General features: G+C 29.0%; 2 protein-coding genes across 2 annotated transcripts; one reads left to right on the forward strand and one right to left on the reverse strand.

Annotated features, from left to right (window-relative positions):
• The first annotated feature begins 15,736 nt into the window (after window positions 1-15,736).
• LOC137828896 (ACT domain-containing protein ACR10-like) lies at window positions 15,737-19,355 on the forward strand. Its single transcript, XM_068635642.1, has 6 exons — window positions 15,737-16,248; window positions 16,345-16,563; window positions 17,122-17,227; window positions 17,815-18,151; window positions 18,427-18,711; window positions 18,925-19,355. The coding sequence occupies exons 1-6, from the start codon at window positions 16,095-16,097 to the stop codon at window positions 19,060-19,062; spliced, it is 1,239 nt and encodes a 412-aa protein (XP_068491743.1). The 5' UTR covers window positions 15,737-16,094; the 3' UTR covers window positions 19,063-19,355.
• A 1,921-nt stretch (window positions 19,356-21,276) lies between these two features.
• LOC137829308 (uncharacterized) lies at window positions 21,277-26,035 on the reverse strand. Its single transcript, XM_068636113.1, has 13 exons — window positions 25,796-26,035; window positions 25,363-25,500; window positions 25,049-25,130; window positions 24,734-24,810; window positions 24,512-24,627; window positions 24,209-24,317; window positions 24,004-24,120; window positions 22,872-22,963; window positions 22,439-22,505; window positions 22,233-22,314; window positions 22,052-22,143; window positions 21,795-21,938; window positions 21,277-21,431 (listed from the first exon to the last, which is right to left on the reverse strand). The coding sequence occupies exons 1-13, from the start codon at window positions 26,033-26,035 to the stop codon at window positions 21,285-21,287; spliced, it is 1,503 nt and encodes a 500-aa protein (XP_068492214.1). The 3' UTR covers window positions 21,277-21,284.
• Window positions 26,036-26,323: the final 288 nt, after the last annotated feature.

A 26,323-nucleotide genomic window follows, 5' to 3' on the forward strand; every position in this document is an offset into this window, starting at 1 on the left:
GTTGAGTCGACCCAGATCCAAGTTTAGCCGAGTGGGCCTAGGTATAGATCTAGCTGAGTTGGTCCAAGTCTAGCTCGGGTCGGTTTAGGCCAAGATCAAGTTAGGTAGCTCGTGTCCAAATTAAAATGGATTTAATCTAATTTATAAAATGGATTTAATCTAATTTACAGAGTCGATTTAATTGAATTTGAAAAAATCTAAATAAATTTGATCTAGTTAAAATGGATATGGATTTTAAATCCAATCCATTTGTTTTAATTTGGATTGAATATAGATTGGATTTTAAAGAATCCAATCCATGACCACCTCTACAAATTTATTATGTATCGAGTCTGAGTTGAGTTAATGATAACCTAGTATATGATGAATTAATGATACTTCAACGAATGTAAAAAAAAAAAATCTTGATTAAAATTAACATTCCTAAACTAATACCTACACAAATATTTCCTAGTGGAAGTAGATCAATGATTTCCATTCAAGTTCAAACAAGAAAATGAATTAAAAAATTGTGTAAAACATGCTTTGGTAGAAATCGTGTTTTGATCAAATTATGTTCGAAAATAACCAATTATTGATGATGATCATTACGACATGATAGATGTTCATAATGATTCCATAACTTAACTTCTGACCATATTACAAGGTTGTGGAGAAAATCTTTGCATGTAAAGTGGGACAACAAAGCTTTTGGAGTTGATAGTATTGTTGTTCCTCTAAACATTTTCTTACCAAACGTATTAGAGACTATTAAGGAAACTTTCATGTTAAATATTTCAATCATACAACTAAAAGTCATATAAGTCATATTTTCATTTATATTTGTAGAGATTACAATAATTACATTATGTTAGAAAATAAAATGGTTTAATTAAACCAAGTGATGGTGAATTAGTTTTATTTTTTTTTTGAAAATTTACTTTCTTGAAATTCATTTCAGACTTAAAAACAAAAGACACTTAAGTGAAATTAAGATTGATTTAAGAATTGAGTGCAATCAAAATTTATATTGGTTTAGATTCTCTAATCCTACATCTAATCTTACTAATTCATCATTAGAATTGTTGACAAAAATAAAAGGATATACAACAACTCTTGGTACCAAAAGAATATTGTACCAAAATGATATTAATCCTTATCAACTCTTACCTCTTAGAAAGATATATAATTTATCAACTATTGATCACTAAATACAACAACAATATTTAGAATAATGTAGTTATAATATTAAACCAAACAAATAAAGATATAATCAAACCTTCTCATAAGACGAGTCTCAAGATCAACACATTTACAGAGTGTTGATTCAAATGTTTGTAGAACAAGAAAAAGTAAAAAAAAATGCTTAGAATTTAAAAAAAAAAATCTTTTGAATACTTGTTAATTAGTATACAAGACATGGAGTCAATTGTTTTATTTACTTCTCGTAAACCTTATTGAAAAAACATCTTATGCATTTGATCGATTATATTAATTATTAATTAATTATTTTTTTAAATGAAATGTTTTTTATTTTAATTGATTAAAATATGTTAATGTTAATAATTGAATCAGCTTAATATTTAATACTAGATTACATCTAATCGACTATGAAAGGTTGTAATTGATTATTATATTGAGAATTCTAAAAATACTAAAATTGATTGTTTGATTTAATTATTAATCAACATCCAATTTCGTTCAAATTATTAAATATATTAAACAAAATAAAATAGAATTGATAAAAGAAAAAAACAAATGATAAAATTTTAAAAAATAGATTAAAATGTTAAAAAGGGATTAAATTGAAAAAAATAGAAAAATATATGTTATTTAATTTAACAAAACTTCAAAACATATTAAACAAAATATTGTAAATTTTTTATTTCAAATATATTTAAAAATGAAAAAAAAATATAATTGAAAAGAAATATCTTTATTTTGACAACCAATTTTATTCCAATTTTTATTTGTTTCTTCTTTCTGATAAAATATTGACCTCTCCTAATCTATATTTTTGTCTCTCAGAACACCCATTTTCTCCCCTCTAACTAATCACTCCGGACCATTCTCTCCACATTCACCTTAACTTCCCACACCCACTCTATTTCTTTTCTATTTAATGTTTTGCATTAAGATTATGTTTGAATTAGTGACTGAATTTGAGATACTAGATTTGAAATGAGTTGTAGAAAAAATATTTGTAAAGAAAGTGTGAAGAAAGTAATGTTGTTTAGAATAGATAAATAAAGTAGAAAATGTAGAAATTTTTTGTGAAAGGTTGGTAGTGATGTGATAGATATAATTAAAATTATATTTTTTTAATTGATAAAAATGTAAGTTTACAAAATTACTCTTGTATTTAAAAATTATTAAAAAATTAATTTGATTGATTTATCTATAAATTATAATTATTTTTAATTAAAATATTATTTACAGTAATTTTGAAAGTAACTTTGAAAAAATACAAAATAATATAAAATTTGATAAAAAAATTTAAATATTTAATAAAAAAATTGTTTTTATATTAAATAACATTATTAATTTTGTCTTTATTTTTTATAATTAGTATAATTATTATATAAATTTATTTTTTATTATAAAAAATTATTTATTATTATTATTTATAATTGTAATTTTATAATAACTATTAATTATTATATATTATATATTTTTATAACATAAATATATTTAAAAGTTAAATTTTTTCTGTTTTTATTATATTATATTTAATTATGTAATATTATTTTAAATAAAAGTTATTTTGAGTTTAAAATATAAAAGGATAAAAAATAAAAAATAAATAATTAATTTTATAAATATATGTTTTAAAACTTTCTTTCCAAATTTCTTGTAAGAAGCGAAGAAAGTTTGAGATTAAAAAATTCTTAATTTATATGTTTATTCTCTTATTTTCTGTAGTTTCTTTACCTACCATAAAACTTTGCATTTTTTTGTCGTAGATACAAATCGTAAATGCTTTTGGAATTCTGCTGCTAATCTGTGCTTCTGATTCATATATCTATACTTATAACATTTGAGGGAGCACAACTACGAAACTTTCAACACGTGGCATTTTCACTTTTTTTGAAAAAAAAATCAAAATTAATATTTACTGAAAGAAGAAAGTTTGATATGTGTCGCAATGTGAGATTTTTTGATTTTTTGTGTGAACAAAATGGGCTCTTGCCTAAGCGGGTGCAAAATCAACCCAATGTTTTAAAACTCATTGTTTTCTCATTCTCTCTCTTTCCCCAATCTCTTTCATTTTGTTTTCGCAGTTCTCTCTCTCTCTTAAGCAACTAAATTAGGGTTCCTGAATTAGGGTTTATAAACATGGCTTTTGCTTTTCCGTGAATGGTTGTGCAATGACGATAACAACAGATGTTGCAGAACAATGACAGAGCACCCTTCAGGTAATTGGTTTTGAATTTGAATTTCTGATTTCTAGCGTTTTTTTCCGCTTTCCCCATTCTCTCTGTCTATGAAACCCTGATTACTCTCTTTTCTCTCAAACCCTAATCGCAACCCTTCATCTCAACCTTCCACCCTCCCTTCTCTCATTTTCCTTTACTCCTTTCCACCATTTCGGCAACTTCAAAGATGTCGTATTTGAAAGCATTTTTGCCCAAAACACCATTAGACATTTAGAAAAGGCGCGTGCTTTTGAAAATTGAAATGACAATGACGAATGTTTTTCACTATATATACAGTGTTGTATATAGCCATTATTCCATTTCTGTTTGGTTTTGTTCTTTTCATTTGACATTGAACGAGGTAATCTTTTATATTGTTTCTAGGGTTAAGTTCGTGTTCTAGGGTTGTAAGCTTGTGTTCATTTCATTTCTCTTTATTTATGCCTTTCTGATATTTTGTTCTTTTGATTTGTTCATTTAATTCTTCAACTTTTTAAGTTTATTTTTCCTCATTTTTGTTGAGTTCATATTCCAAGTTTGTAAGCATGTGTTCATCTTATTTCTCTTTTTTGGCTTTTTGATATTTTTATTTATTCGTCTAATTTTTTCTTCTGATTTGTTCATCTCATCCAAGTTATTCATTGTGTTTGTTTTTCGTCATTACTGTTTAGTTCAATTTTTTCATGGTTTGTTGCGGTGCATTTCATATTTATTTTCAATTTGTTTTGGTCTCTCCTCATTGGATTCATATGTTGTTTAGTTTTTTTCTTCCTCATTGTTTTGCTGCAAGTTGGATGGTTTTCATATTGATAATGGTTTTGTCACATGTTTTCTTCCGCACTGAATTTAACAGGGTTTCGTTTTAGGTGTATTTGGGGCCATTGCTTTTCTAAAACGTGGTACGTGGTGCAGAAGAATCATAGAGCACCTAAAAGGTAATTTCTTTTTGAATTTGAATTGTCCATTGTTATTGGTTTTGACATTTGTCATATTGGTTACTGCTAATATTTTAAAATTGCTTTATATTGGTTTATTAGACTTTATTGTGTAGGTTGCATTTGAAGAACAATCTCTAGGCTCAAAGAACTTTCATTTGTAGGTTTGATACAAGGATCAAAGAATTCTTTGATTGTTTAAAGACATATTTTTTATACTCTGATGAAAGAAGTCTATATCAATGTAAAATCAATTTTTGATGTAAAATGTTTAGATTATGTTCAAGGTAATTTGATTTATATGATTGATACTAGGATAAAAGATTTCTTTGATTGTGTAAAGAGACATTTTGTATACTTTGATGAAAGAAATCTATATCAATGTAAAATCAAATTTTGATGTAAACTGTTTAGATTAGATTCAAGGTCATTTCCTTGTTTTGTGTAAAGATATGAATATTTTGTCATTGTTTGGAAACTATTTTCTATTGCATTGTGTTTTTTAAACCATAACATGTTAACAACGTAACATTACATTTAGATGATATAAAAAAATAAAAAAAATATAATGACATTGATTTCCATTTAATATTATTTAAATCATTTTATGAACATTGAATAAATTAGAAGGCTTAAGAATTAATGAATAAAATGGAAAATATTTCTAAGTATAGATTCATAACTGAACTTAAGACGAGTTATACCAAATAGTAGTATTGGAGACAATCATTATATCTTTTGAAGGTTAATAAACTTCATCAAATTTTTATTATATTAATATTATGATTATTATTATTATTATTATTATTATTATATTAAGATTATGATTATTATTATTATATTAAGATTAAGATTATTATTATTATTATTATTATTATAATATTAAGATTATGATTATTATTATTATATTAAAATTATTATTAAATTAAGAGTATGATTATTATGATTATTATTATTATTATTATTATATTATAATTTTAATATTAATAATAATATTTGATTATTAAAATTAAAATCTATACTTATAAGTTGTAGTGTGGGATATCATTTGAAACACCTTTTCAGTTTTCCACTTTTGCATTGTCATCTTTAGCTATTGTCTTCTTTTGCTTCTTTCTTTCAAATATGGCAAACAGATCCTCCATGCATTAAAAAACAAGGCCCTGCAACGGTTCAGGTTCTATTGTATTCCCTTTTTTCTATTCTATTAGTTTTCTTCCTAACATGCAAAATCTTTCTTCAATTTCTTTTTGTTTTTGGTTCTCTGTTTCTGATCAAAGTTGCAACCTTTGACATGTTTATGAATATGTTTTCACCATTTTTGGTTGCTTATGGTTCTCTATTTTTTAATTTTTTCACCATTATTGTTTTTGACATTTGTGATTTATTGCCATTTATAATGTGTTTATCTGTTAATTTTATTGTTTCTGATGAATATTTAAATCCATTGCCAATTCCCTATGTTACTGCTAATATGTAGATATTTGTTTTACCATCTGTTATAGCACCACTTATACCAAATTTTCCAAATTTGGATGACATATTGACAGTGGAAACCAAAGGAAAGTTCCAAACGATGAACCTGTTAGATGAGGTGTGTTGTCTTCTATTGTTTTTGAATTTCAGATTACCATTACAGAAAAAGTAACATGTTTTTTTTTTAAAGAATCATGGTTTAGTTGATCGTGCTTTTGCAATTGAGTTCGGGTATGAACTTGGTCCAACTTGGGTTTTGGTGGATAACGAAGGGCATAAACATATTGTTAAGTATAATATGGACTTGTGTGTTCCTGAGATCATTGGAGGATGGTCTCAATTCCTCGAATTTTATGGCCTTCGTGGCAATCATTTTGTATATGTAGGAAATAACAGTTTTAAGATTACTTTGTTTAAGGGAAGATCGTCTTCTTCAACCGTGAATAAATTTTATGATCGTATCGAGAGTCGTTGCCCTCTCATTGACGGTCCGTATCTTCATTTCACTATCGCACTATCTGTGTCAATCAAGCCATCTGGTAATTTTTTGATTACTGTATTTATACACATGTTACTTGGCTTTTAGGATCTTCATGTTTCTTTTGCCAATTTCATTCGGAAAAGCAGGCTAAAGTATACTGTCCTTCATGGACATAAGAGTGAAGTTAAGTGCAAAATTATGATACAGCCACCTCCAGAAGCTTCTGTTAAATTTGGTGCTGGATGGAGAGAATTTTGTAAGATGCATGCATCTCGTGAAGGTGACAAATTGATTTTTTAGGCTAATATTGAGGCACAACCACATATTTGAGGGTGTTGTTAGTTCTGTGATTAGTGAACAAGTTAATTTCACAAATATGTTTCAGCGAAGGACAATGTTACTTTTATTTCATTACAATATATGTTTTGTTTCATTATTACATGTTATGTGTTTGATTTTATTTTATTTTATTTTTCAAGTTTATTTAATTTAACCGTATTAGCAATAATTTAACCGAATAATGTTCTAATTTGTCTCAAAATTGGAAATTGGAAATTCGAATTTGAATATTTTATAATGCAGTATTGTATAAAGCCCAATTTGAATATATTGCATGTTGGAATTAGAAAGTCCACTTTGAATATTGCATGTCAAACCAATAACCAGCTTCAAATAACAAAGACACATGAGAGTATTTGCATGCAAAAATGTTAAGGACATACCAAATATACAAATCGAGAATACTGAGCAAACAAGATTGACAATGTTTGTGAATGTTCTTTTCCTTTCTCAATAGCAATAGCCTGTTGATACAAGGAGAACACATCCTCCATTTTTTACTGTAATATCAATATCAATGAATGGAAAAGCTGTAAACAAATCAACCTAAAATTAAGTCAAATGTAAAAACACTTAGACAAGCCAACATACCAATCTTTGTTCCATATTAGCATGCCTGATTATTGCTTCAAGAATAAAATTTCACCATCTATCACCATTTATATCTTCAAATAAGTGAGTAAAAACTGTAATTTGTAAAATTTAATAAAAAAAATAGAAAGTGGATTTTGGGAAATCATGTGGCGCCATATTGACTGCACTAAATTTGACTAGATTTATGACATTGTTTCAATAAGGTTTCTTTGTATTATGAGACACATTCATCAATGTTTTCTCCAATAGTGTATAAAGTTGAATAAGCCTTCTCAAAAAATACTTACACAAGCTAGCATACCAATTTGTGTTCTATATTTGCATGCCTGATTATTGCTTCAAGAATAAAAATTCACCATCTATCACCATCTATATCTTCAAATAAGTGAGTAAAAACTGTAATTTGTAAAATTTAATAAGAAAAATAGAAAGTGGATTGTGGGAATTCACGTGACGCCAATTTTGAGAAAATTTATGACATTGTTTCAATGAGGATTGTTTGTATTACGAGACACATTCATCAATGTTTTCTCCAATAGTGTATAAACTTGAATAAGCCTTCCCAAAACTGTAAAAAGTATGTGCAAAATTACTTTTTGCTGCATGGATTGCATTTATAACATTTTTTATGGTTTATGAGAGCAGTGCACATTGATCAATGTTTTCACATTTGTATAATTCAACCTGGTGTGTTTCATGAAGTGAACCAATTGCCAAAGCTGCCAATCCTATGAAGTTCTGGGTGGTAGAGCAAAAGGTCTGCCATGGCCTTTCCCAAATGTTGCTCAAATTGGGTTGCCAAATAGAAAGTAGATTCTGGAAAGTATCACCAAAATGGTACTAATTTTGTTTGGATTCATAACATTGTTTGAATGAGGTTTATGAGAGCAATGCACAATGATCAATTTTTTCTGCAATAGTGTATAAAGTTGAATAAGCCATCCTAAAACTGTAAAAAGTATGTGCAGAATTGCTTTTGTATATAGGCAACGTGATGTACCTTTCATTGTCGAGAGGGGAGAATTCTGAAAAAGACAATTAATTTATGTGTGCTATAAAAAAAGTCGTGCCTTGGGTTTACCTTAATGGTGTTAAAATTTAGTTGACATATGGAAAGTTGAATGTGGAAAGAATATACATTTATTATGAAGGTGTGCTATAAAGCTAGGTAATGCTGACTCTATTTAAATGAACTTTAGCATTGTGAATACATTCAAATTGAAATTTTATTCTGTCATTGTGTTTCTTTCACTAAAATTGTTTTCTGTATTTCGTGGAATACACTATGTCTATATTGAAATTAGATCAAACAATCAATGTGTTAAATGACGTGAATTCAACAAAGAAGTCATGGAATGTGGTTGTCAGAGTCTTACGGCTATGGTGTGCAAGATTTCACGAAACAGAAAATCCCTTTTTCACTAGAGATGGTGCTACAGGATGAACAAGTAAGTTTTTCATAAAACTCAAAGTTGTGACATACATATATTTTATATGTGTTGCTTTTGAACATGATTTCCTTATGTATTTTTTTAGGGAGTACGAATCCATGCATCTTTGAGGAGGACACTAATATATAAATTCCAGAGTCAGATATTTGAAGGTCATGTGTATTCCATCCAATCGTTTAGTGTGGCATCCAATTTAGGATCTTACAGAACAACTAAACATGCTTATAAGATTAACTTCCAATATGGAACAAAGGTATCTTTAATGACTAATGAAGTGGTACCACAAACTAAACCACATTACACACCTCTTTCACTGCTGGCTTTGACATCGACTTTTTAGTGGGTTAGTTAAATTAACTTTTATGTTGGTATTTGGTATCTTTTCAATACAAGTTTACTATTATTAACTTCAGTAGTGTTTTACGCAGATATTGTACCTGAGTGGAGAGATGGGGCCCAGGCACGGTCGGTTGATGTAGTATAGTTGCTGACGTGTCGGTCTTCTTCTCTTTCGGTCGGTCGCTCCTTCTTGGTGTCTCCTTCGGTCGGGCGGGGGAGGGTACCTGCGAAGGCACTCTGACGCTCAAGTAAGTATGAGATTCTAAGTGTAGTTTAGTCAGTGAATGAAAACGTACCTTTCTCTGGCTTGAGCACAATATTTATAGGATTGCCTAATGGGCTTTCTATCCCTTGGGCTCGGGGTGGTTATGGATAGGTCTTGTCAATCGTGCTCCGGAATACCCGGGGAACATATCTTCTTTCAACACGTATTCCTTATTTTTCGGAGGTGTATCTTAACTGCTTTAGCTTGTCACGGGTGCACTTACATTTATTATGCGTTCGGTCGGTCGGTCGGCTACGTGTGTTCGTCCGGTGCCTACCGGTACAGATATAATTAGAATTTTGACTGGAGTTGGCATAGAGTGAGAGTTGACAAAGGAAGGAAAAGTTACCAAAATGAATGTCATCTCCAAAGATTGTGATGGGTAATGTTCTAACTTCTATCCACCATTTTTTTTAAACTGATTGTGTAACAAAGTTGTTTTGTGAGAGTAGTTTTAGGATTCATTGCACCCTTTTTGGGAATTATGTAGATCAGTTAAATGCATCCCTCTCAGCTGGGGAAGTAGACAATGCAGTCATATCTATAGAATTTGCCAAAGTCAAGTTGTTCAGAGGTATCATTTTGGATGAATCAAAGTATCTTATCTCTATTATTTGTTATTAGTATGGATTTTTTTAATTTTCTTACATGTTAATTTTTTATTATATAGACAACATCTATGTTCAAAATTGTATTGATTGCACAAGAGTGGAATATAATGTACTGACCGAAGAAGCATTAGTGTTGAAAAAGAGGTACTTTAGAAATATCATTATTTGATATTGGTGAAAATATTTTTTGAATGAATTCTATTTTTTTTTAATGGTAAAGGATGTTAGAAACAATTGACTCTCCATGTGTAGGATTTGCCTGTGACTTTCGCAGTTTATATGCAAAGAGGTAGATTCCAAAATGTCACTTTGCACGGTCCAAACGAACAAGTGCAATGCAAAGTTCTAATCCGAAATGTTCCAAAAACGACTGTCAAATTGGAAAGTGGATGGAAAGAATTATGCAGGGAACACTCACTTCAGGAGAATGATAAAATTATTTTTGAAGCAGATAATGAGCATACATGACTACACTTTCGAGTAATCATTATGAAAATAATTTGATTGAAAGTTTATTGTAATATATTTGGGAGTCAAGACTGTTTTTAAAGCCTGATAAAAAAGATAAATTTTTAATTTTAGTTGGACTTAATGTGGACAACCATATAGATTGTTCAAACATTATTAATATTTATAACTATTATATTTATGTTTTTTAACTTATGTTTGTTTTTTTTTATTTGGTATTTTGTTATTTTGTATAAATCTGGTGTCTTTGTTATATTGTATAAATCTGATATGAGATGATTGTATTAGGTGAAAGTATATATGTTGTAAAATTTATTATTATTAAAACATTCAATTTAACACTGTATAAAATTATTTATATAAGACAAACAACTCTATGCATCTTTATTGCAACAAAAAAAAGTTAAAATATATACCTACATAAATTACAATTATTTAATTATTTATTAATATATTAATAATATTTCATAAATACAATCTTTCTCATTTCTTATTATATATATATATATATGATTGCAGTCGTTTACTTTTAGATTAAACTACTTTTACTTTTATACAAAACAATAACTATTATATTACTTTCTTTTTTCACTTTAATATGCTTATCTTTTATATATTTTACTTTAATATCATTACTTTATATATATATATATATATATATATTATTAATATTACACTGATTTTTTAATATAATTGTGTAATTTATAATTTCTTCATATATTTATTAAATATCTATTTAGATATATATATGATTGTACATTTATTTTATATTTAGTGTCTATTAAATAAAATATGTATTTATTTGAAATAAAAGTTTTTAATTTTTTATACTAATTTTATATATTTAAATAAATTTTATATTCAATACATGCCATTTTATATTTTATTTTATTATTTAAAAATTACTTTATTAAATAATTAAAAATAATAAATTATTTAAAATATAAGTATTGTTGCACACTATTTATTTATATTTTTCTCTCTTATGCCGAACTTTGTCTTTGTAAAAGGAGATATCTTTCACTTGTAAAGTAATTTTTGAAGATTGAATGAAATTTTCATTAAGAATTATCTACTTCTCTCTCCTTGTTCATATCTTGATAAACTTTATCAAGTGGTGAATCTTCTCACACCTATCCTTTCATCATTTTTCTAGTCCTTAATCTATTTTATATTTTCTTTTACAAAATATTCTTGTTTTTCATTGGTTTTCAGTGACATACTAATTTGAATCACCATGGAACATGCTTTCACAAGTTTCTTCTTCTCTAAAATCTCTTGAGTTGATCAAGATCCTCCCAACATTCTAAGGTTCATGTCATCAAGTATTATTTGGAACGCAACAACTATTGTTAAAATCCAAACATTATTTTGAACACCAATCACTTAGGGCTAGACAATCCATATTATTGTTTGGAACGTAGTCACTCCTAGCTAAAACTTGAGTATTCTTTGAAACACATTTACTTTTGGTTAAGGGTTTTACAAAGAAATGTGTGATATAAAATATCACATGGCTTTGCCTACTAGATAGAGAAACACGTATTTTGACAAATACAAGATTTGAATATTGTATTATTTTGTTAAATGAACACAAACATTGTGTGTTAAGAGCATATAGAGATTTGAACAACAAATTTTGTAACATTTCCATAACTCTTGATTACTTTGGTATATTTCTTTAACTTTGAAGATTTCTATAAATAGAGAGTGGAGTAAAAAGTCGTTGCAAATCCTTTTCTCCATGTTGAGAAACTTCACTTCAATTTTTCATCTTCAAGCATTCGTATGTTCACGCATGAACGTATAAATGCACTCCATGCAACATTAATTGCATATCTCTTCTTTAAGCAACACCACGATAATTGGAATGACTTATCAGATAAACCAGAGTAAAGAATAGGAATGTACGTGACAAATAACCTTCCTACACTTGACATAAGATATGTCAAAATGTGTGTTGATGCTGTACAACTTTAACATGCTTTTTAATAAAATTTTGATGGTGACAAATACTTTGCAAGATCTTTTCAGTACACATTAAGATAAGAACATTCTCTACAACATAAAATAAATTCATAAATAATTTCATCAATGTTAACTTAAAAACTTTGTACGTATCTTCTAAAAAGCTTTTGTTTATAGAAGAAGCGAAAAAACACACGTAACATATAATTTTTTAGATAAAATGCTTTATGTTTCACATTATTTATTTAAAAACTATGTCTTAGAAATGAAAAATATTCATGTTTACTCTTTATTGTTTAACAACATTATAACTTAAATTTTATTGTTTAATTTTTTTAAACTTTATTCATTATTTAAAAGCGAAAAATAAATTAAAAAATTATAAATTGATTAAACTTAAACAAAAATAAATAAAAACCCTTCATAAAAATCGGTTCACGGAGAGTCGATCTCTATCACGGACACCTTTATAAAAAAAATGGATGAGAATTTTAATGCCCACAGAACAGTTTTGCTTCACTTCATGAACATGAAACTGGTTTACTTTTTGTTTTAAATAAAATATCTGTAATTCTTTTTTCGGTTTTTAGTTTATTGAAGAGAACCAAAATTCAAAATGTTGGATTTCTCTTATTTTAAATTCTGTACTATGATTTCTAAAATAAAAATACATTATAAAAATGATAAGATATATCTTAAGTAACCTAAAAAATATTTTCTATATTATGATTATTTTTTTTCTAATTTTATACAAAATAAAAATATTATTTCCCATTCAACAATTAATAAGTTAAATAAATCATTCATATATGTATTCTTGGAGGCAGAATGGTCGAGAACGTATGGATATCCAGTACCAACATAATGGTATGAGGTCAACTTATTAACTAAATATTAACTAAAATACATATTAATAATGATTAAATCATATAAAACATTAAATAATATTAATGCTAATTATGACACACTTTATTTTATATAGATCCGTAAAATGTTTACAAATATTACACAATTATTATAAATATTTACTTGAATGTTTTGAAGAATCTTTGGCATATTTCCAATAAAAAATTAAAACCCGAACAACTAAAAGAAAAAGTAAAAATAAAAAAAAAGAATTATTCAATTAGAATTTCAACTCCTCATAAAAGAATTCGTTATACTATAAGTTTGATATTAAATTATAGAAAAAAAGGTATGCAAGAACCTGCAGATTAAAGAAATGGAAGTTGCAGGAATAGTGAGAGAAGTGAACTTTTCTTGAATCTTCAGTGAAGATTTTTTCTGATATAGTAAGTCACGTGACCTCATCATATTTTATGCTCTCAAAATCACACGCGAAGCTCGCTTCACTCTTCTATCTATTTACTTATATATTTTTGTATGCTGCTCTTACATGCAATTCAACATTATTCATCAAAATATTCCAAAGCTTTTTATTAGGGTGTTTCTATCTCAGTTTTATTAATTTTTTCATTAAGAACTACTCAAAACAAACAATATGAAGTTAAATTTGACTCTATTTTAATTTAATACAAATCAAACAACTTTAATTTTATAACAAGTATTAAACATTTTAGAATAAAATTTTATTAAATAAAGAGATATATTGAATTTTTATTTATTAAAAGACATATTTTTTATTTTTTTATAATTCTTATTATTTCAAACTTCAGCTTTTTTATTCATATATAACTTTTTTACAAAATATATTAAACATCTTCTAATAAAAAATTGTTAAATAACGAGACATGTTATGAAAATTTGTGTATAATTATTTTCATATTCACAATTTTAACTTTCTCTTCCATTTATTATTTCTTACTTCTTATTTATTGCTCTTATGATATGTTAATTCTTTATTAGAAATTACTTACACTGGCGTTTTTATTGTACAAATTCATTTTGATTTTGATGATTATTTGTATTGTATTGATAATTATATCAACTTGAATAATATATATATATATATATTGTATTTTATTTTTTTAAATATATATATATATATATATTTAAATTACTTACACTTGTGTTGTCTAGTTCTCATTTATTTTTGTACTATTTTTCGTCTTAAATTATTAAAATGACATTTTTATAATATATTTCAATGATCTAATTTATATATATGATATTCTACTATTTTTAATTCATTTATTTTGGTGAATTTAAAACTTTTTGAAAAATGAAGAGAATTTAAAAGAATAATTTAATTATCATGCATTTTTTTATTTTATTTTTGGAATGGTTGAAATATCTAGTTCAAACACCGTGTTACTTTATTAAGTAACTTAAACCGTTCTCTTTGGTGTTGTTTCATTTAAATAATCATTTTTTACTATGCAATTTTCATTTTAAGAAACATAAATATTACTTTTATTGAATTAAATTATTTCTGTAACACATATGATTATTTTTACTTATTTTTAATATTTTTATTTATCATGTATATCACTCTTATAACCCGAATGTTGAATCGCATATATTTTTAATTTATTAGGTAATAAATTTACATCCTCTCCTCATTTTAAATCATAGTTTCGTTTCATTCAAGGAAACATTCTTCTCTAACATAATTATTCAATCATCCTTTAACGGTCTCAAGTAGCATAAATCCCACTTATGTCACCCAAACATCTTTTCTTTTCTTTATTTAATGAAGTTATTAAGGTGTAAAACTATTTTAATAAAAATGTATAAAAATTTATTTTTTAATTTTTTCAATCTATAGTAAAAGTTTTAAACCTTAAATAAATTGTGACAGATGTAATATATTAAAGATAAATAAATTTAGAAAAGTAAATGACGACTTTAGACGTGAGAGCACAACTAGAAGTACAATAACAAATTCTCTCTTCTTGTCGACAAAAAAATATTCTTTGATTAAAGAACATAACCACTTCTTATTTTATTACTTTTTTAAATATGCTTTTATTTTGAACTTTTAAAATTTTCAAAAAATTTATAAAATATTTTAATAAAATGTTATTGAGAGTCATTAAACTAATTAAATCAATTTGAAGATTTTCTGATAAATTTTATTTTAACTATAAAGTTTCAATATTTTATAGTTTTTATAATTTTAAAAACTAAATTATATATATATTATATCAGATGGCATTTCTTACAAAATATGTTAAATTTAAAATTTTAGCTTAATACCGTTGGGCAGATAAACTCTTCACACTCAAAAGCTGTTTTCTTTGACTTACCTATTTCTTAAAAAGAAAAACACACCTCAGATTTTTTTGTCGGTCACAAGTATAGTTTATTTATTATTTTTATGTTTTGACAAATTACTCGGATATGTTAAATTTAAAATTGTTTATGTTAATAAAAATTGAAATTGCTTATTCAAATTTACTTTTGTTGTGCATTTAATACGACATTAACAGCAAATGACACTGAAAATTATAAAACGACAAAGACAAATACTACATAAAATTATAATAATATTGTTATCACAAACACCGTCGCCTTAGATTAAAAGAAAATTACATTGACAACTTTTTAAAATAAAATCAAACTAATCAGATTGAAAAAATTATTATAATTTTGACCGAATGGTGATGATATTGAGAAACTGCAGCCATAGCAGAAGAGGTAGTGGAGAACTGGAGATCCTCTGGTTTTGTGTATATGTTGTTGGCTCCACAAACTTCTCCATAATGATTCTTCAACACCACCACCAACCGCTGAGGCAGCCTTAAACACTCCAACACACATAAAACTTTTGGTTTCATACCTCTGAACAAAGGACAACCAGATTTTTACTATGGGCATACTCTACGACGACGTGGTGATCATAAGCCCGCCACAAAAAGACGGCGACCCAACTGTTCTCACTGTCAATTGCCCTGACAAAACCGGTCTGGGCTGTGATTTGTGCCGTATCATACTCTTATTTGGTCTCAACATACTCAGAGGAGGTACCCATCTTATAAAAATCTTTTTTTTTTTTATAATTTCAACTTCAACGTGATTTTCTTATTTTTTTTTTATTTTTTTTATTTTCTGGAATGAAGATGTTTCAACGGATGGGAAATGGTGCTACATCGTTTTCTGGGTGGTTGGGAAACAGAGGACGAGGTGGAGTTTGCTGAAGAAGAGGCTGATGGAGGCATGCCCTTCTTGCTCCTCGGCTTCTGGAATCTCTTATTATCGATCTGAGTTGCAGCCCTCCAAGCCTCCCGATGTCTTTCTTTTGAATTTTTGCTGTCATGACCGGAAAGGGCTTTTGCATGGTAATTTTGGGAATTTAAGTCATGAGTTTTTTTGCACTCTACGTGTGTGTTGTATTGCTTTTGATGATATAATTTGGACACTTTGGGTTGGTTTAAGGCTGTGCTGATGTTTGATAACTTGATATCTTTATTGTTTCTGTTGAAAAGCCTGGTTTTAAACTGCGGTCCTGATTCATGATATTGCAAGATATAGTAGACAAATGCGGTTGGTGTGTTCTCAATTGTGGTTGTGATGCCGTTTCGGTGATTCCATGGTCGAAATTGTAAATGCATACCGTTTTTTAAAACCTCTTTGCATATCTCAAGATCAATAATCTTTGGGGTTTCCTTTTATGATGAGGCCATTGATGTCCTTCTAAAAGGCATTCTGATTCTAAAGCTTTATTGTGCACTTACTATTCATTATGCATATGCCTTGCCTGTCGTGTATTTTGCCTCCCTTAATAGACATATTGATTGGAAGTTATCTGGTTTTTTTGGTATTGTTATTTTGAGATTGATGTTTTATGGAATTGGTAGACAGAACAAAATGACTGAATGTGTTTATAATGGTCGCAGATGTTACTGAGGTTCTTTGTGAGCTGGAACTCACTATAAAGAAAGTGAAGGTATCTACTACACCTGATGGCAAGGTGATGGATCTGTTTTTCATCACTGATACCAGGTTTACATTTTATATTTGCTTTCCTCTAATTCTTCGTTCATTTCTGTTGAAACTTCTTGATCTATTTGTTAAGACTGCAGTATGCAAATTACTTTGGCCATTTTGAATGAAATTAACATACATGGTTTGGAGATGAAAAAGAAATTAATCACTTGAACTCCAATAATCTCTATTTTAAGTGTGAGTCCTTTTCAGATCGTGTAGAATAGGGAAGTAGAATAACATACAAGTAGCAAAGATCTAGAAACTTACTGTATTAAAGTTGAGTCGAAAGTAGTGTCATGTTCTCTTGCGTGTTGGCTTATTGATGAAAACATCTCCAATGTTTCTTTCCATCAGATTCTCCAACAAAACTTTCTAACTATTGTCATCTGGATGGTCGTCCTATTCAGTTTTATATTTTGTTTTGTCTGGGAAATGTGCTAATACTTCTATATGAAAGTCTTTTTTTTAGCTTACTTGTTTCATTCGAGAGTGTTGCATTGTGTTTTATGAGGATGAAAGTTTATTTGATGATGTCCCATTTGATGAAAATTTCATCTCCTTTGAGTAATGTAGTTTACTCCTTAATCTTGCATCTATGTCAGAGAACTTCTTCATACAAAGAAGAGAAAGGACGAAACAATTGAACATCTAACAGAGATTTTGGGGGATGCCATCATTTCTATTGACATAGAGTTGGTTGGCCCAGAAATTACAGCTTGTACCCAGGCATCTCAATTCCTTCCAACTGCAATCACAGAAAATGCCTTTGATTTGGAATTGCCTGATTTGGCGCGTAGCGGAACTCTGAGGTCAGATTATGTTTCTGTCACGATGGACAATACGCTTAGTCCTGCTCACACCCTTGTCCAAATTATGTGCCAAGACCACAAAGGTCTACTTTATGACATCATGAGAACTCTGAAAGACTACAACATTCAGGTACAGAAATTTGAAATCTTAATAATACTACAATTCTTAGAGTTGATTTTATGCTGCTATAAATTGATTTGTCATCAGAAAAATAATTGATAAACCTAGACTTCATTTCATCTTCAATTTGTTGTTTTTGTACTTACATACCACAAAATGAAATTTCACTTTCCTTCTACTCAGTCTATTTGCCTTTGTGTTTCTAAGCTTAATGAACACCGGCTTACATATACTTAGTCATCTTTAGTATCCTAAGGGTACAACCTTATTTGTCTTTCAACCAGATTTCTTATGGGCGTTTCACTACAAAACCTAGAGGAAAATGTGAGATTGACTTGTTCATCATGCAAGCAGATGGCAAAAAGATTGTTGACCCAAACAAGCAGAATTCATTGTCATCACGCCTTAGAATGGAACTATTTCGACCACTCAGAGTAGCCATTGTGAGTAGGGGCCCGGATACCGAGCTTCTGGTTGCAAATCCAGTGGAGTTATCTGGCAAGGGCCGGCCTCTTGTTTTTCATGATATCACTCTTGCACTCAAAATGCTCGGCACTTGCATCTTTTCGGTAATCACTGATCCTAACACGCTTCCTACTCTTTACTGAAGTCATAATTTGAATTTCCACTGTCATAACTTCCCACTTTCTTGAATCATTCACATTGCTCACAAACAGAAGTCAGTTTTACTAGATTTCACATACTTTTATGTTTTTTTGTTCTAGCAACTTGATACATTTGTGTTTACTTGTTTTCTATATTGTGGTTCATTGTTATCACAGGCTAAAACTGGGAGACATGTAATTGGAGATCGTGAGTGGGAGGTTTATAGAGTCTTGCTTGATGAAGGGGAGGGGTTATCTTTTCCAAGGAACAAGATTGAGGAGGGAGTTTGGAAAATGCTGATGGGTTGGGAGTAACATGGTTGCCATACTGACATTGCATCCTTTGGATTGGATGAACCTCTCTACCTGTGTACAGATAGCTGTGTTTAATATAGTTTGTTGTTATTAGGAGTAATTGTGAAATGTGTAGTATGCAAAAATGGTAGCTTTTGCTACACCATGCTTTTCAGCTTTTCTATAATTCTAACTTAATGTATATAAATGAGAAGGCAGTAACAAGTAGAAGACTTTGGATGAGAGAATTTTGCTCAGAGCTATTAATTATAAGTGAAAATGAAATGAAATATTGTAAAGTGATTAGTATACCAGTCCAGTTTTTTCCTATTCTGGTAGCAGTAATAAATCTAACCTTAACATAGTTTTAACTATTAATAACCCAAATAACATTCACATTTAAGGTATATTGTTGGAAAAAAAAATAGAATGGAAAGACAATAATAATAAATAGAACATTATTGAATTAGTTTAGATGTTGATAAGGTGTCCCCAAGGATATCAAAGAAAGGAAAGGATAAAGTTCTATTCAGGGATTTTTTTTCTTTTGTTTTATATTAAAGATCTTATATTTAAGATAATTCATTTTTTTTCTTGTTAATAAAGTGAATATACACAAAGTTCATAATTTACATAAAATATTCAAAAGAAAGGGAGATAATTAAATAATAAGAAAAAAAAATTCGGAATGTTATTTGTGTCCGACCAGGTATTATTTTAATGAGTTGATTTAATACAGTATGTAACTTTTGTGCACAGTTAATTAATAATAATTATTGTATATATTTTAAATTAGTTATCGCAAAACACTATCAACCTATCATTATTTAAGCGAAATAATTAATTATAATTAAAATAAAAATTCGATTAAAGTAATATAAGTTGAGATATCTTATGATAATATTAGACAAAATATTATCATGTACGTGTTCCTTTAAAGAGCTCGTTAAGACTAGAAATAGAAGAAAGAGAGTTTATGAAAGTATTTTTTTTTATCATGTACGTGTTCTCACCACTTTTATGTATTCTTTTTTAAGAGTCAAACTTTGCTTCATTTTGTATTAATTACCTGTAAGTTATTTTCATTCCAAGTTATAAAGATTTAAATTTATGTTTTTGATAATTTATTCTACAATTATTTCACTGCTTTTAGACTTTTACTTTTATCTCAATTTATATTTATGACCCTTTTAGAGTTTCTTTGACATTATATGCATTACACCACACTTTATTGCTTTTCAAATCGTTATATATTATTTATTAATTAATGCTCTTTTCAAATGTTACTTTGTGAAATTTACAAGTTAATCTATACAAAATACACAACTTTCTCTATGCATTTTCATTAAACAAAATGCTATTTTAGTAACTATAAAAATTAAATTTAATCCTTTTATAGTATATTGTTAATTGAAATTGATTGTTTTATGTAAAATCGGCTAGCTATTATCATATTCTAAATTGAAGATCTAAGAATTGTTAATGTAAATACCAAGAACTCACAATTATATTTGTTTTGGTTGAATAAAATTCATAAACTAATTAAAAAGAAACACTGTACTATTGACATGTGGGTATTTTAGGACTTCCTTTTAATATGTTTTTTCTTATATATATATAGTTTAGATAGATATAAGAATAAAGAATCACGTGAAAACTGATATTTTTGGATCTTTTTTTGTTTTCGTTTTCAAATGTCATTATCATATAGAAGCTCCATGTGCAATGGTACAAATCAAATGATTCTTTTCATGCTTGTGGTAGATATTTTGGTGCTCTGCGTTCATATTTTGCTTGACAACTGGTTCACTTGTAAAGGTAAGAAATTACCAACTAACCAATTTTATAGAGAGTTTGGCAAATAGTATTGCAGGGTCCATCCACAATTAGCTGAATGATACCAAAAAGAAAAACAAAGAGGGGTTGCAAGGTGTGTCTTTTTCTTTGCTTTGTTTTTGGAATTTGGATCATCATTAACCCTTTATGACAAGTTATTATTTTGATTTGGAGTTAGAATTTGAACCAGAACCAGTTACAAAGTATCATCAACTTAATCACTTGAGACAAATGATCCTTTTTTTTCAACCCTTTTTGGCAAGTTGGGGGAGAGAAAAATCATAAGAAAGAAGTGATTAAAACTTGGATTATATGGACTATAGAGAGACAATCATTGCAAAGAACAATTCAGATATTGCACTATTTTGTATCTATTAATTAACATTGTTGATTGTATAATTTGCTAATTACAGTTTCCAGTATATTCCCAATTTGTGGAAGATGCCAGCCACCACACCCCAGAAAGTGATTTCTGCAAATATGACATATAACAGAGTTCCCAACCTCTCTGAGTGCCAAACATTGATAAACACATGATTCTGAATCCAATTTACCTGATTCATGGTTTTCATATGCAATAAAAATTGTCAGCATTTTAGTCAAGCTACTTGAAATCTAACTGAAGACAAAAAAAAGATATTTCTTCAGAGTTCAAATTAGTTTTAATTCTAATATTTTAAAATAATGCTTTTGTTTTCCATATTTAGTGAATTTCATTATCCATCCTATCTTATATATCTGTCATGAAATGTACAAAATGCAAGAAATATAACCTCAAAATCATCATTTTTGAAGTATAATAAGACTGATTATGACAGAAAATATAGCAACTTTAGCTTAAAACAAGGTAGAAAGATATGACTGGTAAATTAAAGTAGACAGCATGTATAATATAAGTCAAAAGGTGAGGTTCTTACTAGTGAGTTATCTGGATCCTTGTAATACCATCCATTTACAAATGCTGCAAAGATGCCCTGTGCTGCCATAACAAACACTAGCATTGCATTCATTCCTATCCATTCCAAGAGCAAGAATGGAGTACGAAGGTCCCAAATATCTATCTGTTTCATTTTCAGAAATACTATATAAGAATCATAATTAATTATCAATATCAAACAGAACCATAACTAACATTTGAAATTAAGCTATCAGATTGAATGATCACATTGCATACCAGTAAGTAGAATACAGAGAAGACAATTCCAGCTGCCCCAGCTGTGAAACAAACATAGCTGAAGCTGTAGAGTTGCTTGTTGATTGGGATTGCTGCCATATTCCATGGAAATATTGTCACATATTTTCAGCAAAAGTATATACATATATATAACAAATGTGACATGTCTTAGTAGCCTTACCATCTGTAAAATGAAGGATGATGCCTATGATCAATAAGAAAAACCCTAATGAGAGCCATTGCTTGAGCCTCTCGGAATGACCCTGTGAACAAGTAAAAATTTAGAAGGAAAAAACTTAGTGAGTGAACAAGTAAAAATTTAGAAGGAAAAAACTTAGTGTGTGAACAAGTACAAGGCATGGGACATTATTGTGTAAAGTGTGTAACCTTGAAGTGAATCAAGACATGTCCATAGTGGATGCCAATGATACCAGAGAGGATAGCTGATATGGAACTACATAAAGAGAAACACAGAACAATTTAAACATGTTTTGAAAGCTTAGATTGATTAATGATTGGTTATTATTTTATTTTTCTGGTAGTAGATGTCCAATTCACTATATAAAGGGTTTTCATATAATCAACATTCCAACTTAACTATAGATTTAGATAAGCTGATTAGGACATGAATTATGCACAGAAAACAGAGTTATATGGAGGGTTAGTTTGTCAGTACCTATTTTACCTTTTCTTAATAAAAATATGTTAAAAAAAATTATAATAACATTAAACAAACTTGAAAAGCTACTGCAATAGTTTTTCAAGAAGTTTAAAACAGAATATTTTTAAAAAAGAAATCACAAGGGTACTACTTATAAACCTCAACAAGCCTTCTGGTTCAAAAGGAGCACGACACCAAGATGGAGCATTTTTACGGAAGTGGCCTTCAGCTGGAGAACTCAGTGTGCATGCCTGTAAAACGTTTTGTCAAAAAATACATCATTCTACCTAAAACTCTATAAATAATTATTCATAATAAATATTCATTATCTAGACTTTTTTTATAGGTTGTATTGATATAAATTAATGTACAATTTACTAATGAGTAAATACCTATATTCCTTAATTATGGTGATAGATATTAATTTGTGCAATATAAAATGGGTTTTTGACTATCATGGTTTTTTTTTTTTGCTTTTTACTAAAATGGGATCCGTTTAAAAAAAATTACAAATTTAGGCAAGTTGTGTCAATTCGGCACGACTTCATATACACAAATCGTCCCAATTAGACACAACTTATGTCTTGTCATACTGAAGTTGTGCCACACGACTTCTGCGCTGTCACACTGAAGTCGTTTCAACTAGGCACGACTTCTGTCCTGTCATACTGAAGTCGTGTCAACTTGGCACGACTTCTGCCACGTCATAATTTGTTTAGTTCTAATTAATCTCTTCTCATCATTACGTGTTCTGTAAAATCATTACTTCTCAAGCTATTTATTTTGTAAATTCACAACAATAATTCTCTATTTATTTTCCAAATACAATAAATTTTCATTTATCTATTTATTTCCAAATTCAATAACAGTTTTCTTCATTTTTTAATTAATCAAATAATCAAGTTATTGTATTACATTACCGTCAAACATGATCCATACAAGATTATCCAATTTTTTGTTTCTTAAAACTAACACTCTTAGAAAATTATGTATCAAATTAATTTTTAACATTACATGACTTAGTACCCAATATATAAACAATAAAATTAAAAAAATTATGACGTGACAGAAGTCGTGTCAAGTTGGCATGACTTCAGTATGACAAGGCAGAAGTCGTGCCTAATTGAGACGATTTGTGCATATGAAGTCGTGCCGAATTGGCACGACTTGTGTAAATTTGTAATTTTGTTTAAACGGACCCCATTTTGGTAAAAAAAAAATAAAAATAATCCCATCATAGTCAAAAACCCATATAAAACTTCAACTTATGCTAAACTAAGACAAAACTCACACTTGAGCGTGTCCAAACAGGCTGGGAATAAAGATGATTAACGCCCCAAACTTGTCTATCCACGTAACCAACCGCGTTACATGCAGGACCTAGGTGTCCTCGTATTCCACATTGGACCTAGAATCAGGAAAGTAGCATCAACAAAAGAACATAAACCTATTGAAAATTTGAGAAAAATATCAATATCTAGAGACAGATTATGTACTGTGTATCTCTTTGGTTCGTAGCTGTTATAATCCACGAAACTCCAATCTGGAACGTAGAGGCTGAAGGTTGTAACCATGTAAATCACAAATGCCACAAACCCCCCAAACCTATGTAACACAAATGTATGTCTGTCATAAGTCCTAGCAAATTCACAATCCCATTAACTGTTTATATTTCAACCAACTTTCAACAACTAAAAAGTGGTTTAATTTAAAGACTATGAATATCATCACACAAGAATATAATTAAACTTTTTATATTTTAGTGGGGTTTTGAGAATGAAATGTGTTGCTTTTCTCACCATTGCCATCGATAAGCACTAAAAATTGAAAGGTGTCCCGGTTTCAGGGTATAGGGTCTGAGCTTGTTGGTGTATGTCTCTATTAGAGCAACAACACAGTACACAAGGGCTATTCTCTGCACAGACACAATATGCAGAATCATGGTTACTCAAGAACTGAGCTGTGGAAATTTAGTATAATGGAATTTAGATCCGCATGTACTAGTTTAATTCGATTCAAACCTGGAGAATGCCACACCATCGTATAAATCTCATGTCAACTCCATATGAGAGATCATCAGGTGCATGAGAATATCCACCTGCGACTCCAATTTATCAATGTCGATTGAAGAGTGTGTGACTTATTGTCAACTACTATGAATATAAAAAGAGGGGTTTGCATGAATCAATTAATGCATGATATGCATTAATGGTAAATTAGATACATGCAATGGTAAAATAATCCTTCACTAAAACTTCATAACCTCTGTTGTCAAGTTTGAGTTTAGTCTTCTACAATAAGTGCGTTAAGAAAGTGAGCTAGGGAAGTTTTGTTACCTTGCAAAAGAACACCCCAGAAGAGAAGCTTCAATGTCCTAAGGATTATCTTCTTCACAGCATCCTTAACCCTGGGGATTCTCTGTGTTGTCACATGTTAAAACCACAATTATAAATGAAATAATACAACATATACTGAATTGCTAAAGTAAAATTTACTTAAATCTGGGTACAATTTACTTAAAGTAAAATAGTTTGTTGAAACAAGAAGAGCCAACTATGAATAACATCTTATGATAATACTACTATGCAGAGAAAAATTCATAAACAAGAGCCTCTTCAAGACCAAAAACAACAACTACACAAGCCTCTACCTTCAGTGCGAGGGCTATGGCAACCCCAACAATGAAAAGAAAGAAAGGCATAACAAAATCAGCCAATGTACATCCATTCCACGGGGAGTGATCAATTTGTGGATAAGCTCCTCCCGCATCATCTACTAGTACCATCAGCTGCACATTTAGCAAAGGTAAAAACAGTTACACTTAACAACACTTTTCACACTTCTTTCCTTTTCAAAATGAGTTGAAAATCTTTTACTGAAATAGAGTTATTTTGATAATGGTAAATTGAAACACATCAGTTTACAATTATAATTTTCAAAATTGATCATTTCAACAAAAAGTTTCTTTTATCATATTATAATCTAGTGCACAGTGGTTAACATATGATACTCTTTCGCAATGTACATAAATCATAAGAAAATAATATATTATCATCTTTAGTTACAAATTATCTAACACTGACCACTATGGTGAGACCCCTAAATGCATCAAGGGTTGCAACTCTTTTTGTCTTTTGCTTCACCAATGGTTGTTCTTGCTCCACTATTTGCCGAGTGGACTCACCCTCTTGTGTAGTACTCCTTGTGTCTCTGTCATGTTCAATGGAATCTCCATCTCCATTGGTTTTTTCAATTTCCTGTTTCAACTCGCCATTCTGGGGAGTGCTGCTGAGCCCTTCTTCCATTCTTTTAGCTTCATCCATGATACAATTCCTCTTTAGGTGGAATCAATCAAAACACTTAGTTGCCAATGCTTAAGGGTGTAGGACATAAATACACACACGTCCACACGAGACAGAAAAAAAGTCTCTGGGAGAAAGACAGAAAATGGAACAACATTCTCGTTTGACTGAGAAACTCTTCACATTCTAAGCCTGCCTTAATTTTAACATCATATCTAAGGTGGGTGTTTAGATTGCATCTGTTTTAACTAAAATATAGTTTTTGAGTCAAAAGTTCTGCATAAAAGAGTTTAATCATAAACTTTTCAA

This window comes from Phaseolus vulgaris, chromosome 7, assembly GCF_000499845.2.
Source record: "Phaseolus vulgaris cultivar G19833 chromosome 7, P. vulgaris v2.0, whole genome shotgun sequence".
NCBI classification, from domain to species: domain Eukaryota; kingdom Viridiplantae; phylum Streptophyta; class Magnoliopsida; order Fabales; family Fabaceae; genus Phaseolus; species Phaseolus vulgaris.

Excerpts from the sequence above, each read along its gene's own strand:
- LOC137829308 (XM_068636113.1), bottom strand. The coding sequence starts at position 26,035 with ATGGATGAAGCTAAAAGAATGGAAGAAGGGCTCAGCAGCACTCCCCAG. Across the intron at positions 25,131-25,362 it reads CCATAGCCCTCGCACTGAAG|AGAATCCCCAGGGTTAAGGA; the intron begins GTAGAGGCTTGT and ends GTGACAACACAG. Across the intron at positions 21,939-22,051 it reads TCTCTGTATTCTACTTACTG|ATAGATATTTGGGACCTTCG; the intron begins GTATGCAATGTG and ends AAAATGAAACAG.
- LOC137828896 (XM_068635642.1), top strand. The coding sequence starts at position 16,095 with ATGGGCATACTCTACGACGACGTGGTGATCATAAGCCCGCCACAAAAA. Across the intron at positions 18,152-18,426 it reads TGAAAGACTACAACATTCAG|ATTTCTTATGGGCGTTTCAC; the intron begins GTACAGAAATTT and ends TCTTTCAACCAG. Across the intron at positions 18,712-18,924 it reads TCGGCACTTGCATCTTTTCG|GCTAAAACTGGGAGACATGT; the intron begins GTAATCACTGAT and ends TTGTTATCACAG.